Source organism: Arvicola amphibius, chromosome 3 (assembly GCF_903992535.2).
Source record: "Arvicola amphibius chromosome 3, mArvAmp1.2, whole genome shotgun sequence".
Taxonomy (NCBI): domain Eukaryota; kingdom Metazoa; phylum Chordata; class Mammalia; order Rodentia; family Cricetidae; genus Arvicola; species Arvicola amphibius.
In genome coordinates, this window is record NC_052049.1 from 89,232,837 (window position 1) to 89,246,149 (window position 13,313).

Genomic DNA, 13,313 nt, shown 5'->3' on the forward strand with positions numbered 1-13,313 from the left:
CAGCACCACTGTTAGGGATTTCCCAGCCTCCAGTACCATGAGTCACCCACATACATCATTTAGCCTCAGTGATTTTGTAACAGTATCGGAAAATTAACTACGGCAAGGCTAGAGTCCAACTCAAAGTTCAAGTTCCATCTGAGGCCAGCACTGGAGTGAGGAGACCAGGGCTCAGCTAGGATTTGCATGATTTGGGAATTTGATTTGGATGAAGAGCAGAGCAGAAAACAGAGAGTAAGGGCTAAGGTCAGATTCAAGGTCAGAGTTGAGTTCACTGTGGGTATTGGCATTGAGAGGAGACCAAGGTTGGGCAAGGATGCTGGGATTTTATTCAGAAGAGTGGCACAGTGTCTTCACTTCAAGGACCCAGGGTACAGTCACCAAGCTGGGAGCACTCACCGGAAGCCCTGGATGGCCTGCAGGACCCCTTATCCCTGTTGGTCCGGGTGGGCCCTGGAGTGGGAAACAAAATCAAAAATTCTATCAGAGCTGAGCCTGATGGTACAGGCCTGTGACCCCAGCACTCGGGAGAATCAGGAGTCAAGCCACATAGCAAGTTTGAAGCTAGCCTGGGTTACACAGGAACTCTTTTATCTTAAAAAAAAAAAAAAAGCAATTAAAACAAACCTCGCCCTGGGATGGAGTGGAACCAATTGGTGCTGGGAATAGGGAAAGTAGCTGGCTACAAGCCATGGTAGATTCTCACCATGGAGGGATAGGAGATTTTGAGGCCCAGAAGTGCCTTTCTCTAAATTTTTATTTTATTTATGTATTCTGTATGTGTATGTGCATGTGTGCATCAGCTTCTGAGAGTCAATTGTTTTCTCCCACCACAAAGGCCCTGGGGATGGAATGCAGGTCCTCGGGCTTAGCAACAGCTTTACCTACTGAGCCTTGTCACCATCCCTAAAGAGGTCTTTCTCACTCTCCTGTGCTCTTGGGGCTCAAACAATGCTCAGATGGGGATCTTTGCACCTTCAGCCTTAGTGAGATAGGTACTAAAACTCAGCTAAGGGAAGCAGAGAGCCAAGGCCACCCCATATCTCCTCCCATGAGCACACCCTCCCTGGGGACCCCCACTCACCGCATCTCCTTTATCCCCTTTGCTTCCCTTGTGACCAGGCATCCCTACTTCCCCCTGCAAGATAAACATATTAGGAAGTGTCCAGCGCCCATCAGATCCACCCCTCTCTGTACTGTCCCTCTCCCTGGTCCCCTCACCTTGTCTCCTTCCTCTCCAGAAGGCCCTGCAGCTCCAGGGGGTCCTTGAAGCCCTGGCAGCCCTGGGATACCATCTTTGCCAGTGGGACCAGGGGCACCCCGTTCTCCCTGATGGAAGGAAAGGAAAGACAAAAGTTGGGAGCAGGCGACCCAGGGGAGGATATCTGTATAGAAAGTTCTTTAAAATTGAAACTATCCATCCTGAAGAGAGCTCCTTAAGTCTCAGGATACAAACAACACACAAGTCTCAGAAAGTTCCTAAAACTTACAAAATTCACCAGGTCCCCTCCTCAAGGCTGTAGAAGCAGTTAACAACTGCCAGAGAGAGTCTTTGGCCTGTCACGCTGCTTGAAAGTTATACAGGGAGCTCCAGGAATATAGTTTTTCTGAGCCATAAGCCAGGCTGGGATGGTCATTCAGTGATACAGCTACCTTTGAGTCAGCCATGTTTTGTAAGTCACTCCTCACCCATGGTCCTGTTAGTAATCCCAATAAACTCACAGCTTCATTAAGCTGGATTTGGGAAAGATCATTTTAAGAATTAATTTTTTTAAGATTTGCTTTATTTTTAATTATGTATATATGTATGTGGATGTGAATGGGTAGGTATGTGCATATGAGCACAATTGCCCATAGAGGCCAGAAGTGGGTGACAGATCACCTGGAGTTGGAGTTACAGGCAGCTGTGAGCCCACCAATATGGATACTGGGCTCAGGTACTCTGCAAAAGCAGTAAGTACTCTTACTCGCTGAGTCATCCCTTCTCCCGCCCACAGAAATAGAACTTCATTGGTCAGCTGTTGATGTCCCATCTGGAGTGAGTAGATGCTTGCTCACATCTCCCCAGAAAAAGTTAACCAACAGACACTTACCGGAGACCCCTTCTCACCGGCAGGACCAATAGGGCCTTGCCCACCACTCTGGCCAGGAAGTCCAATGCCACCAGAAGGGCCCACAGGACCACGCTCACCTGGGGAGCCCTGGAAAAAGAGTGGAGGGCCAGGGATGGCTACAATGACAGGGCCTTGGCACCAGTGTCACATCTGATACGCAGTCAGAGGGCATCCTTGAGCACCTAAGGGATGATGCTCTCCACAAACCTCAACGGCTCTCGCCTTCCTCAGCTGAGGACCACAAAGCCCAGCATTGAACTGCCCACCTGCTTGTCCCCATCTTGTTCTCACTCACTCAGGCCGAGCTACACAGACCTCGCTGTTCCTCACACCCCAGGGCCTCTGCACATGCTGTTGTTTCTGCCTAGAAACCCTCCTCCGGGTATCACAGGGCTCCATGCTCGTCTCCTCTGGGTCTTGGCCCCTCAGGGATGCCTCCCCCAACCAGCCTGCTGAAGATGCTCTTCCCAACACTCCATGTACTCTCTTCCTTCTCATGTTTGTTCCTTTTCCATTTCTCTTCCCTTTCCTTTCTCTCTCCTCCCTCCTTCCTTTCCTTCCCTTTAACATGGCCTTAGTAAGTAGACCAGGCTAGCCTCAAACTCCCATTGCCTCAGCCTCCCACATGCCAGGGGTCATTCTGTACCACCACATGTAGTCTGTATGATATTTTCCTCTTTCCGTCTGTGTGTGTGTGCATATGGACACATGTGTGGGTGCATCTGAACATGTGTGCATATGGAGGTCTGAGGTTGGTGTCAGGGCTCATCCTCAATCTTCCACCACGTCTACTGAGGCAGGGTCTCTCCGTCAAACCCAGAGCTCGCTAACAAGTCAGCTAGTCCCACTAACATGGCTAGTCCAGCTAACTGGCTTCCCAGGCTGGAATTACAGGTGGGTCGCCCTGCCCAATGACATTCACTCAGGCGCTAAGGCTCTAAACTCAGGTCCTCAAGCTTGTGTGACAAGGACTTTACCCAGTGAGCCAGCTCCCAACCCAGCCCTATGACAGCTGCTTCAGAGGAGGAGACTGAGGCGTCCTGGGTGAGACTCAGATCACGGGGGGGGTGGGGGGGGCTGTGTGTGCTTCAGGCCCACATCCCCCTAAAGCACAAGCTCTTCCCTGAGGACCTCGCTCTAAAGACGCAGCCCTCTCCAGCCCTCTCCCTGCCCAGCCAGTACGCTTATACTTACATTGGCCCCAACAGGGCCCGGGGGACCCTTGTCACCCTTCAAACCAATGGGTCCCTGGGGAAAGAAATGACCAGTCAGAAAATCTCCTAGGTACCCCAAGGACTTGCCTTTAGTTTGGGGAACCCTCATTATCCCTAGACCTATCACAGATGGGCCCTGAGTTTTACAGATCTGTCCACTACTATAGCTTTGTGTGTGTGTGTGTGTGTGTGTGTGTTGTGTGTGCTCACACCTGCCAGGACACACAGATCAGAGGACAACCAGCAAGAGTGAGTTCCCTCCTTCTACAACGTGGGTCCTGGGAGCAAGCTCAGTTCATCAGCCCTGGCAGCCTCGTCTCCAGCTGAGTCATCTCCCCTGAGTCATCTCACCGGCCACCACTAACCTCTCTCTCCAGGCCCCCTCCAGTTTGCCATTCCTGTAGCCACTCTTGGAGAAGGCTCCTTTCCTCTACCCCTCAGCACCACACTCCAGTGGACTCTCCAAAGATACTCACTGGGTCGCCGGGAGCTCCTTGGGGGCCAGGAAAGCCCATGGGCCCAGGTGGCCCCTCCTTCCCAGGGGACCCCAAGGGTCCTAGCTCACCCTGCAGACAGCCAAAGAAGAGAAGTTAGCCTCAGATATGGGATGTCTCTCCAGACTCTGGGCCCATCCCCAACTAACTAATTTCCAGCCACTGCTCCCATGTGAGACCCAGGGTTTGGGTGATGCCTTTGGGGCAGTTTATCCAAGATCTTACCTTGGACCCTTCTTTGCCTTCTATTCCTGGAATACCTTGTTCACCAGGAGGTCCAGGGGGACCTGGGGGGCCCCTCTCGCCAAGAGGACCCACGTCTCCTACCTTTCCCTAGAAACAAGCAAGGGACATCTTGAGCAGCCTGGGGGTGGGGCGTACATCAGACCTCCAGCTCCACGGGTTCGTTGGGTGATACAAAATGGGGAAAGGCTGGTGGGGTCCACTCTGACCTGAGGACCTAGGACGCCGGCTGGTCCAGGGGGCCCTGTGTGACCTTGGAAGCCCTAAGGAGAGAAACGGAAAGGGGTATCATGTGGGAGGAAAAGGAGAGTCAAGGCCCTGGGGAGACAGCTCAGTGAGTAAAATGCCCCATGGAGCAGAAGACAGTTCAGCTTCTCAGCTTCCCAGCATCCATGCAGAGAGCCAGGCGTGCTGTGACACACACCTCATTCCAGTGGCTTCCTGGGGCTCACGGGAAAGCCAGTCTAACCTAATCAGCGAGCCTCATGTGCCCGTGAGAGGTCCTTCCTCAAAAACTACGACGGGAGCCAGGGAGATGGCCAAATGAGAAAGAGCACTTGCTAGTCAAGCAAGAGAATCCAGCACCCACGTCAGAGCCACGCATAGCTCTCACACCCGTAACCCCAGCACTGCAGCGTCACGCCGGTAACCCCAGCACACGCCGGTGACCCCAGCACCGTAGCGTGGAGGCAGGTGGGCCTTGGAAATTGTTAGTCAGCCAGCCTAGCCAAAACGGCAAGCTTCAGGCTCGGTGCTAAAAGGTAAGATGCAGAGGGACAGAGGAAGACACCTGGCGTCCTTTCCTGGTCTCTACGTGTTCACGCGCATGCACCGCCTCCTCTATACACAAGGGCCCAACACAGTTGGAAGTCAGAGGTCGATGGTCACTTACCAATTCTCCTCTTTGCCCAGGGTGCCCAGGTACCCCATCTTTCCCCTGAGGGCCCTGGGGAACAAAGTAAGAGGAAATGAAGATTTAGAACCGGAGCCAAGCCACCCTGAACCCATCTCCACTGACTCAGAGTCAGCGCATCACTCACTGGGGGGCCCTTTGGTCCAGGGAATCCTGGGGGACCTTGCAGACCGGTGAGACCCTGAAATGGAACCAAAAATCATTACGTCATCTCTCCTGAGTGTCTTGCATCTGAATAACCTTAAAAGTCAGTATAGTGCTGTCAAAGTGGATCATTTGGTCAAGGTGATAAAGCTATGACCTGCGTCCATCCCCAGATCCCACAGGTGGACAGAGGGGACCAACTCCTTTGAGTTGCCCTCTGACCTCCATAGTCACACAAAGGGAGAGTTTCGTTCTGCTTTTCTTCTTTAAAGTCAGCAATATTGAGCAGCTGCAGCATGCCAGGAATGGTGTTGAGTACTCGTTCATGGTGTGCCAGTGTGCCATCTCATTCAGCACCGCAGCCCACCCAAGGGGGGACCACGGTTACCGCATTTTATAAAAGAGGAAACTAAAGCAAAGAGAAGTTAAGCAAGTTTCCCAAGGTCACACAGTAAGCAAGTGGGACAAGTGGGAATCGAACTCAGATCTCTGGCCTTGGAGGAGGCTGACCTCGTTCATAGATACACATGCTACTCAGAATCACACTCACACACATACTGCTCAGAATCACACTCACACTGTTCGGAATCACACACACACACACACTCACCTTTTCTCCAGGGGCCCCAGGAGACCCGTTTTGACCCACATCACCCTAAAACAGAATAAATAATCTTCAAGACCAGAACACACTCAACTGGGAGGATTTGGCAGGGAGTTAGCCTGAGATAGACCAAAGGCCCTTAATCGCTCCCATACCTTGGGGCCAGGCTGGCCTGTGGCCCCTGGTTGTCCCCGGTCTCCTCGAGGGCCCTACATAAAAAAGAAATTTTTAAAAAGATAAAAAAAGCAAAGAAGAGAAGTGAGAAGATGGGTAGGCCTGAGAGAAGACACCTCACAGAGGTCCCTTCCTCCAGAATCCATCCGAGTCCACCAGCAACAGGGACAGCACCCGACCTTTTCCCAACTCTCTCATGACTTCGCTACCCATCTCCCCTCAGACCTGCTCCCCTGTGTAGAGCAGGCATCATTTCCTTACCGGCACACCGCGCTCTCCTTCCTCCCCTGGCTGCCCTGCTTTGCCCTAGAAAGTAAGCCAAATCAGAAAGCCTTGAGCTTCAGGAGATACACAGGCACACGTGTGTTCACGGGTGGGATGTATGTATTATACACAGGCACACGTGAGTTCACGGGTGGAATGTATGTATACAAGGATCTCTGCAAAGGAAAACTGCATGTGGGGAGTGAAACCAGCCCAAAGGAGAAACATAGGCTGTAGGCATCAATGCTGCAGGGACAGAGCCATCTAAAGCCCTTTAAAACAGAAGCCCAGGTACCAGACACAGAGCCATAGAATTCGGCGCTTGCCCTGCTGGACCCCAGCATTTTCTGACCGTGCCCGCATTCTTCCCTGTGGAATGGGGATTGTTTCCATGCAATGTAATTTAGTTTTGTATTTGACTTTTTGGTTTGGAGTTTGTTGTTGTTGTTGTTGTTGTTTGGAAGAGTGGGTTCAAGACAGAGTTTCTCCTGTTACAGCTCTGACTATCCTGGAACTCACTTTGTAGACCAGGTTGGCCTCAAACTCACAGAGAGCTACCTGCCTCTATCTCCTGAGTGCTGGGATTAAAGGTGTGCACCACCACCACCTGGCTTGAATTTGGCTTTTGTCAGTTTGAAAGACCAGGAAGTTTTCCAAGTTGATTTTATTTTACATTCAGAAATAAACATTAGACTCTGGGAACAGGAAGTGGGAAGTTATGGTTTTAAATTGATGTGTTAGTGCGTCCAGTTGACAATGGGTGTAGCTGTGTCAGTTAGGTTTTCTTTTTGTAAAATGTGGGGGGGCATGGGTGTGTATGGGTGTGTATGGGTGTGTGTGTGCTGTGTGTGGGTGTAGGAGGTGCATATGTGTGGTGGGGGGTATGGTATGTGGGTGTGATGTGTTTGTATGGGTGTATGTGTGTGTGCTGTGGTGGGGGGGGTGTATGGATAGGAGGGTGTGGGTGTGTGGCATGGGTGTGTGGATAGGTGTGTATGGGTGTGTATGTGTGTGTGCTGTGTGTGGGTGTAGGGGGTGTGTATGTGTGGTAGGGGGTATGGTATGTGGGTGTGATGTGTGTGTATAGGTGTATGTGTGTGTGCTGTGTGGGGGTGTAGGGGTTGTGTATGTGTGGTGGGGGTATGGTAGTTGGGTGTGATGTGTGTGTATAGGTGTATGTGTGTGTGCTGTGGGGGGGGGTGTAGGGGGTGCGTATGTGTGGTGGGGGTATGGTATGTGGGTGTGATGTGTGTGTATGGGTGTATGTGTGTGTGCTGTGGGGGGGTGTATGGGTAGGGGGTGCATGGAAGTGCAGGTGTTCCCAGAGCCCAGAAGAGGGCATCAGATGCCCAGGAGCCAGAGCAACAGATGAATGGGAACCACTTGAAGGGACGCTGAGAACCAAACTCCAGCCCTCTGGGAGAGCAGCCAGGGCTCTTAACTGAGCCATCTCTCCAGTCCTGTGGTGGCTAGTGTGAACTGTCAGCTTGGGGCGATCTAGAACCAGCCTGGGAAAGAGTCTCAATGAGGGATTGTCTAGATCAGGCTAGCCCGTGGGAGTGTCTATGAGAGGGTCCTGAATACCTTGATTGACAGACTTACCCTACCAAACACAAGCTGTCCCAACACCCACCTTCCCACACCCTCTGGATCACAACTCACCCTTCTGCCCTTCTCTCCCAGTGGTCCCAAGGGTCCAGGAAATCCAACAGATCCCTAAACAGAGAGAATTCAACATGAGACTCTAGGATGAGTGAGCATTGACGGAATCGGCCTGACTCCATCCTTTGGCTTTCTTGTATGGCCAACCACAGCCTTCCTGGAATGGTCCTCCACCTCCTCCCCACCTCAGCAGCCACACTGTTCCCCTCCAAATTCCCCAGCTGTGTTAGCACGTTCCCGCCCAGAACCTTTGCACATGTCCCTTCTTCCACCTTAAATGTTCTTCTCTTGGGTCTACACAAAGCCAGTCACTTACCATTTATAGTTTCTGTGTACATGTGTGTGTGATATGTGTGTATGAGTGTGTGCAGGTGCATATATAGAAGTCACACAAGAATGTCATGTGTGTGTGTGATGTGTGTATATGAGTGTGTGCAGGTGCACATATAGGAGTCACACAGGAGTGTCATGTGGCCTCCCTTATCATCTTGTAAAACACCTGCCTAGCGTGCGGGAACTCCTGAACTCCACCAGCAGCACCACATAACACAAGTGTGGTGGCATCTGCCTGTGGTCGCAGCATTCAAGGTGAAACAAGAGGATCAGGAGTTCAAGGTCAGCCTCAGCTACACGCCAAGTGTGAGGCTAGCCTGAGCTACATGAGACCCTGTCTCAACAAAACCAAGAGGAGCTGGTAGGTGGATGTGGCAGCCCACCTGCAAACCCAGCACTCAAGAGGCAGAGATGGAGCCCCCAAAGGAGCAAGCTGGAAAGCTAGACAACTGGCATTGATGAGCTCTGAGTTCAAGGGAGAGACCCTGCTTCAGTATATAAGGTGGGAGTGAAGGAGGAAGATACTGGCCATCAACCGCCAGCTTTCACGCACAGGTATACCTGCACACACGAAGGCCAACACACGTCTGAACAGGAATACACAAACCAAACAAGCAACTCAGAGGGCAACAAAAGTGGGGTGGGAATTTGTGGGAGGGCATTAGGTTATTGGGGGGTCTCTCTGAATGGGACTGTGTGCCTTGATCTCTGTCGTTCTCTCTCTCCTCTCCCTCTCTTTTTCCTTTCTTCCTTTTCTCTCCCCCTTTTTTTCTCTCCCTCTCTCTTTCTTTACTATCTTCTCTCCCCACCTCTCCTCTCTGTCCCCACTCTCCTGGTTCATGATGTGTGTGACTCCTGCCTGCTACCTTCATCCTGCCACCAGAAGCCAAAAATTGCAGGGCCGTTCAAGACCATAGTCTCTAAAGCCAGGCAGGGGTGGCGCACGCCTTTAATCCCAGCACTCGGGAGGCTGAGGCAGGCGGATCTCTGTTCTAGGCCAGCCTGATCTACAGAGCGAGTTCCAAGATAGCTAGGGTTACACAGAGAAACCCTGTCTTGAAAAAACAAAAATAAAATAATAAAAGTCTCCAGTGAGGTGTGGGCAAGACAACCATGTCAACTCCAAACAGCAAAAATATGGAACTCAGGAAGAGTTCTCTTTCAGTGAGATGGCTCGGGGGTAAAGGTGCTTGCTACCAACCCTAATGGTCTGAGTTTGGTCCACAGCACCCACAGGGTGGAAGACTACAAGTTGTCTTCCAGTGTGCCTGTGTGTCACGGGGAACAGAAAAGCGCACTGGATCTCCTGGAGCTAGGGTGCTGGGAACTGAATCCAGGGTCTCTGTAAGAGCAACAAGAGCTCTTAAGCCTCTGAGCGTCTCTCCAGCCCATAAATGTATTTTTTTTTCCAGACAGAGTTTCTCTGTGTAACAGCCCTGGCTGTCCAGGAACTCACTCTGTAGACCAGGCTGGCCTCAGATTCAGATCCACCTGCTTTTGCCTCCTAAGTGCTGGGATCAAGGTGTGCACCTCCAGCGAGCTCATGAGTGCAGTTTTAGAAAGAGAATGCTGCACTCAGATTTGTTCCCACACATCTTCAAGTTCCCATAAACAGACATGCTCAATCGCCCATGATGCAGTCTGGAGTGTGGCTCAGACAGAGAGCACAATCTCTCCCACACTCTTACCCTCGGAACAGTGGTACGTGTTTCTACACGACCACATTTCTGTATAAGTATGCTGGGTTAGTTTATAATGAATTCAAGACTGGACAGATCTCATTTCTGTGAATTTCTTCTGTTAGCACATCAATGTCTTTGTGCCCCTGGCCCCACGACAGCTTGATCCTTAGTGTGGGAATACAGATGGTACCTGTAAGGGGCAGAGTGTAGTGGGGGGGCCTTTTCTGTTAGGACTAACAGAGTTCTCATGGGACCCAGTTAGAGCCCATAAGAAGGTTTTTAAAGAAGGCTGGAGGGGCTGGAGAGATGGCTCAGTGGTTAAGAGCATTGCCTGCTCTTCCAAAGGTCCTGAGTTCAATTCCCAGCAACCACATGGTGGCTCACAACCATCTGTAAAGAGATCTGGTGCCCTCTTCTGGCTTGCCTGTATAAATAATAAATAAATAAATATTTAAAAAAAAAATAAAGAAGGCTGGAGAGATGGTTCAGCAGATAAGAGCACTGGCTGTTCTTCCAGAGGACCTCGGTTTGCTTCCCAGCACCCACATGTCAGGCTCACAACATCCAGTAACTCCAGTTCCAGGAGATCTAACGCCCTCTTCTGGCCTCTGCAGACACTGCATGCATCTACAGTGCAGACATAAATGCAGGCAAAACACATACACATAAAAGAAACATAAGTAAAATCTCAAAATCATTTAGAAATGGTATTTAAAAAACATTTTGGGGCTGGAGAGATGGCTCAGAGGTTAAGAGAACTGACTGCTTTTCTGGAGGTCCTGAGTTCAATCCCAAGCAACTACATGATAGCTCACACCCATCTATAATGAGATCTGGTGCCCAGAACACTAATACATAATAATAAATTAAAAAAAAACATTTTAATGACAACCACTCAGGAGAGTAAGGCAGATGGATCTCTGTGTGTTAAAAGACCAGTTTGGGCCAGCACTTGGGAGGCAGAGGCAGGTGGATCTCTGTGTGTTAAAGACCACTTTGATCTATACACAGTGAGACTCTGTCCCAGTAAAACTAAGACACTTTTATTACATTTATTTCTTTTCTGGGTGCATGTGTGTCACAGCACACATGTGAGGACCGAGGACAACTTGCAGAAGCTTGTCCTCTCCCTTCCCCCAAGCGGGTGCTGGGATCAAACTCAGGCCACAGGGTTTGGAGGCAAGCATCTTGCTCATCCGAAAGGATTTTTGTCTGGTGTGTTCCTGTGTGTGCACATGCCTGTGTGTGCACACGCCTGTGGAGGCTGGAAGTCAGTTCTGGGTCTCTTCTTTGATTGTATTTCACTTTAGCATGTATGGGTGCACATGTGAGACCGCGTGGGAGCATGCACGCATGGTATATGTGACAGTTTGAAAGAAAATGGCCCCCAAATGGAGTGGCACTATTAGGGTGCATAGCCTTATTGAATGAATTGTGTGTCACTGTGGGAGCGGACTTTGAGGTCTCTTTTGCTCAAGCTTCCCTCAGTGTGACTTTCAGTCAACTTCCTGTTGCCTGCCTGCAAGTCAAGATAGAGCCAGTACCACATCTGCCTGCACGCTGCCATGCTCCCCACCATGATGACAATGAACTGAACCTCTGAAACTCTAAGTGAGCCATCTCAATTAAATATTTTATTTATAAGAGTTGCCACAGTCATGGCGTCTCTTCACAGCAATAAAAACCCACACTAAGACAGTATACGGACATGTGTCCAAGCAGAGGCCAGAGCAGGATACCTGACACCCTTCTCTACTGATCTCCATCATATTCCTTAGAGAGAGGGTCTCTCGCTGAACATGGAGTTAGGCTGTGGACAGTGAGCCCCAGTGATCCTCGTGTTTCAGCCCCCAAAACCTGGGGTTACGGGTGCACACAAAAGGCCTTGCTTGAATTTCTTTTCCTTCTTATTTAAAGTTTTGTTATAGTGTGTGTGTGTGTGTGTGTGTGTGTGTGTGTGAGAGAGAGAGAGAGAGAGAGAGAGAGAGAGAGAGGAGAGAGAGAGAGAGAGAGAGAGAGAGAGGTGGCAGTGCGGGCAGAGGACAGACTATGTCAGATTTCCTGGACCTGAGGTCATAGGCAGTTGGGAGCTGGCAATGTGGATGTGGAGAACTGATTCTCAACTGCTGAGCCATTTCTCCAGCCTGGATGCAGAAGTGGGTGACAGAAATCTGAACTCATAAGCTTGTTGAAGCAAGCTCTCTCCACTGATCCATCTTCTTAGCCCCCCACCCTGTCTTAATTCTTTGCAGTAAAGTCTCTCACTGAACCTGGAGCTTGCTCTTGGCTAGACTGGCTGGGCATTGGTCCCCAGGGACCCTCCTCTCCATCTCCCTGTGCTGAGGATGTATGCCACCACACTTAGCTCTTCACATGGGGGCTGGGATTCACATTCACAGTTTCGTGTCTGCGCGCCACGCGCTTTACTGCCAGCTATCTCCTAGTCTGCAGAGGGTGGTTATTACGGAATAAGCGTGGCCATCCGGTCTCTGGGTCACTCAACTCGTACCTGATTCCACCATGACATCATTCCCTAATAAAGTAACTCAGACAAGGAGGGACTTTACCTAGGGCTGAATCAATGGAGCCCTCTGGTTTTGAATTATTAGTCTTTAAAACAATAATAACCTAAGACATCTTTTTTCCATAAAATATCCAGCTACAAATGTTTTTGTTATAGCAACAGAAAACCGTCTAACACACCCCTCTGGTTGGTGAACCAAACAACCACAGCAAAAGCCGTCAAGTGAACGAGGCAGACATCACAGGCCCCTGTTTCAGCAGCCGAGAACTGGGTTGGAGAACCTCACTCAAGGTCGTGTAGGGCATAAGCAGTGACCCCTCTCACTGACCCATCGGCCCTCAGACCACAGCCTGGACCCAGAGGTGTGCGTCTGTCTGCCTTCCTCCTGCCCGCCTCCGGTTCCAAGGCCTCTTACCTTAGGTCCTGGGCGTCCTGGGTAACCGGGGAGACCTGGCACCCCGAGCTTGCCCTATGGGAAGAAGGGTTATGGGACAAAGGTCAGGCATGTCAAGCTAGAGGCCAGAAAGGAAAGGTAAAGATGGCTGCACAGCAGAGTGAGATACTGAGTTCCTGGGGGTGTGTGCTTGTGAGGAGCTCGCTCACCCATGCAAACCAGTGTCCTCATCTGTGGGGGGGGGGGGTTGATTACAGGGCTGGACTACAGTGGTTTGGTCCCCAGTGCCCACATCCGGAAACTCACAGCCACCTGTGACCTTAGCTCAGGGAATGGCCTCACATATGAACGACTCATGCAGAAAGACACAATTAAAAATAAAAATAATTTTTCCCTTTTTTGCTGGGCTGTGGTGGTATATACCTTTAATCCCAGCACTCAGGAGACAGAGGCAGGAGGATCTCTGTGAGTTCAAGCCAGCCTGGTCAACAGAATGTGTTCCAGGACAGCCAGGGATACACAGTGAAACCCTGTCTCACAAAACCCTGTCTCCA

At 50.7% G+C, this 13,313-nt stretch overlaps 1 protein-coding gene across 1 annotated transcript in view; it reads right to left on the reverse strand.

Moving 5' to 3' along the window:
• Col5a3 (collagen type V alpha 3 chain) overlaps nt 1-13,313 on the reverse strand; it is a 57,286-nt gene that overhangs the window by 10,578 nt on the left and 33,395 nt on the right. Inside the window, exons 31-45 of the mRNA XM_038321912.1 lie at nt 12,781-12,834; nt 7,827-7,880; nt 6,162-6,206; nt 5,882-5,935; nt 5,733-5,777; nt 5,106-5,159; nt 4,958-5,011; nt 4,275-4,328; nt 4,048-4,155; nt 3,805-3,894; nt 3,309-3,362; nt 2,094-2,201; nt 1,222-1,329; nt 1,085-1,138; nt 400-453 (exon numbers count right to left, since the gene is read on the reverse strand). Coding sequence (XP_038177840.1) covers nt 400-453; nt 1,085-1,138; nt 1,222-1,329; nt 2,094-2,201; nt 3,309-3,362; nt 3,805-3,894; nt 4,048-4,155; nt 4,275-4,328; nt 4,958-5,011; nt 5,106-5,159; nt 5,733-5,777; nt 5,882-5,935; nt 6,162-6,206; nt 7,827-7,880; nt 12,781-12,834 — 990 coding nt within the window. The remainder of the gene's footprint in view (nt 1-399; nt 454-1,084; nt 1,139-1,221; nt 1,330-2,093; nt 2,202-3,308; nt 3,363-3,804; nt 3,895-4,047; nt 4,156-4,274; nt 4,329-4,957; nt 5,012-5,105; nt 5,160-5,732; nt 5,778-5,881; nt 5,936-6,161; nt 6,207-7,826; nt 7,881-12,780; nt 12,835-13,313) is intronic.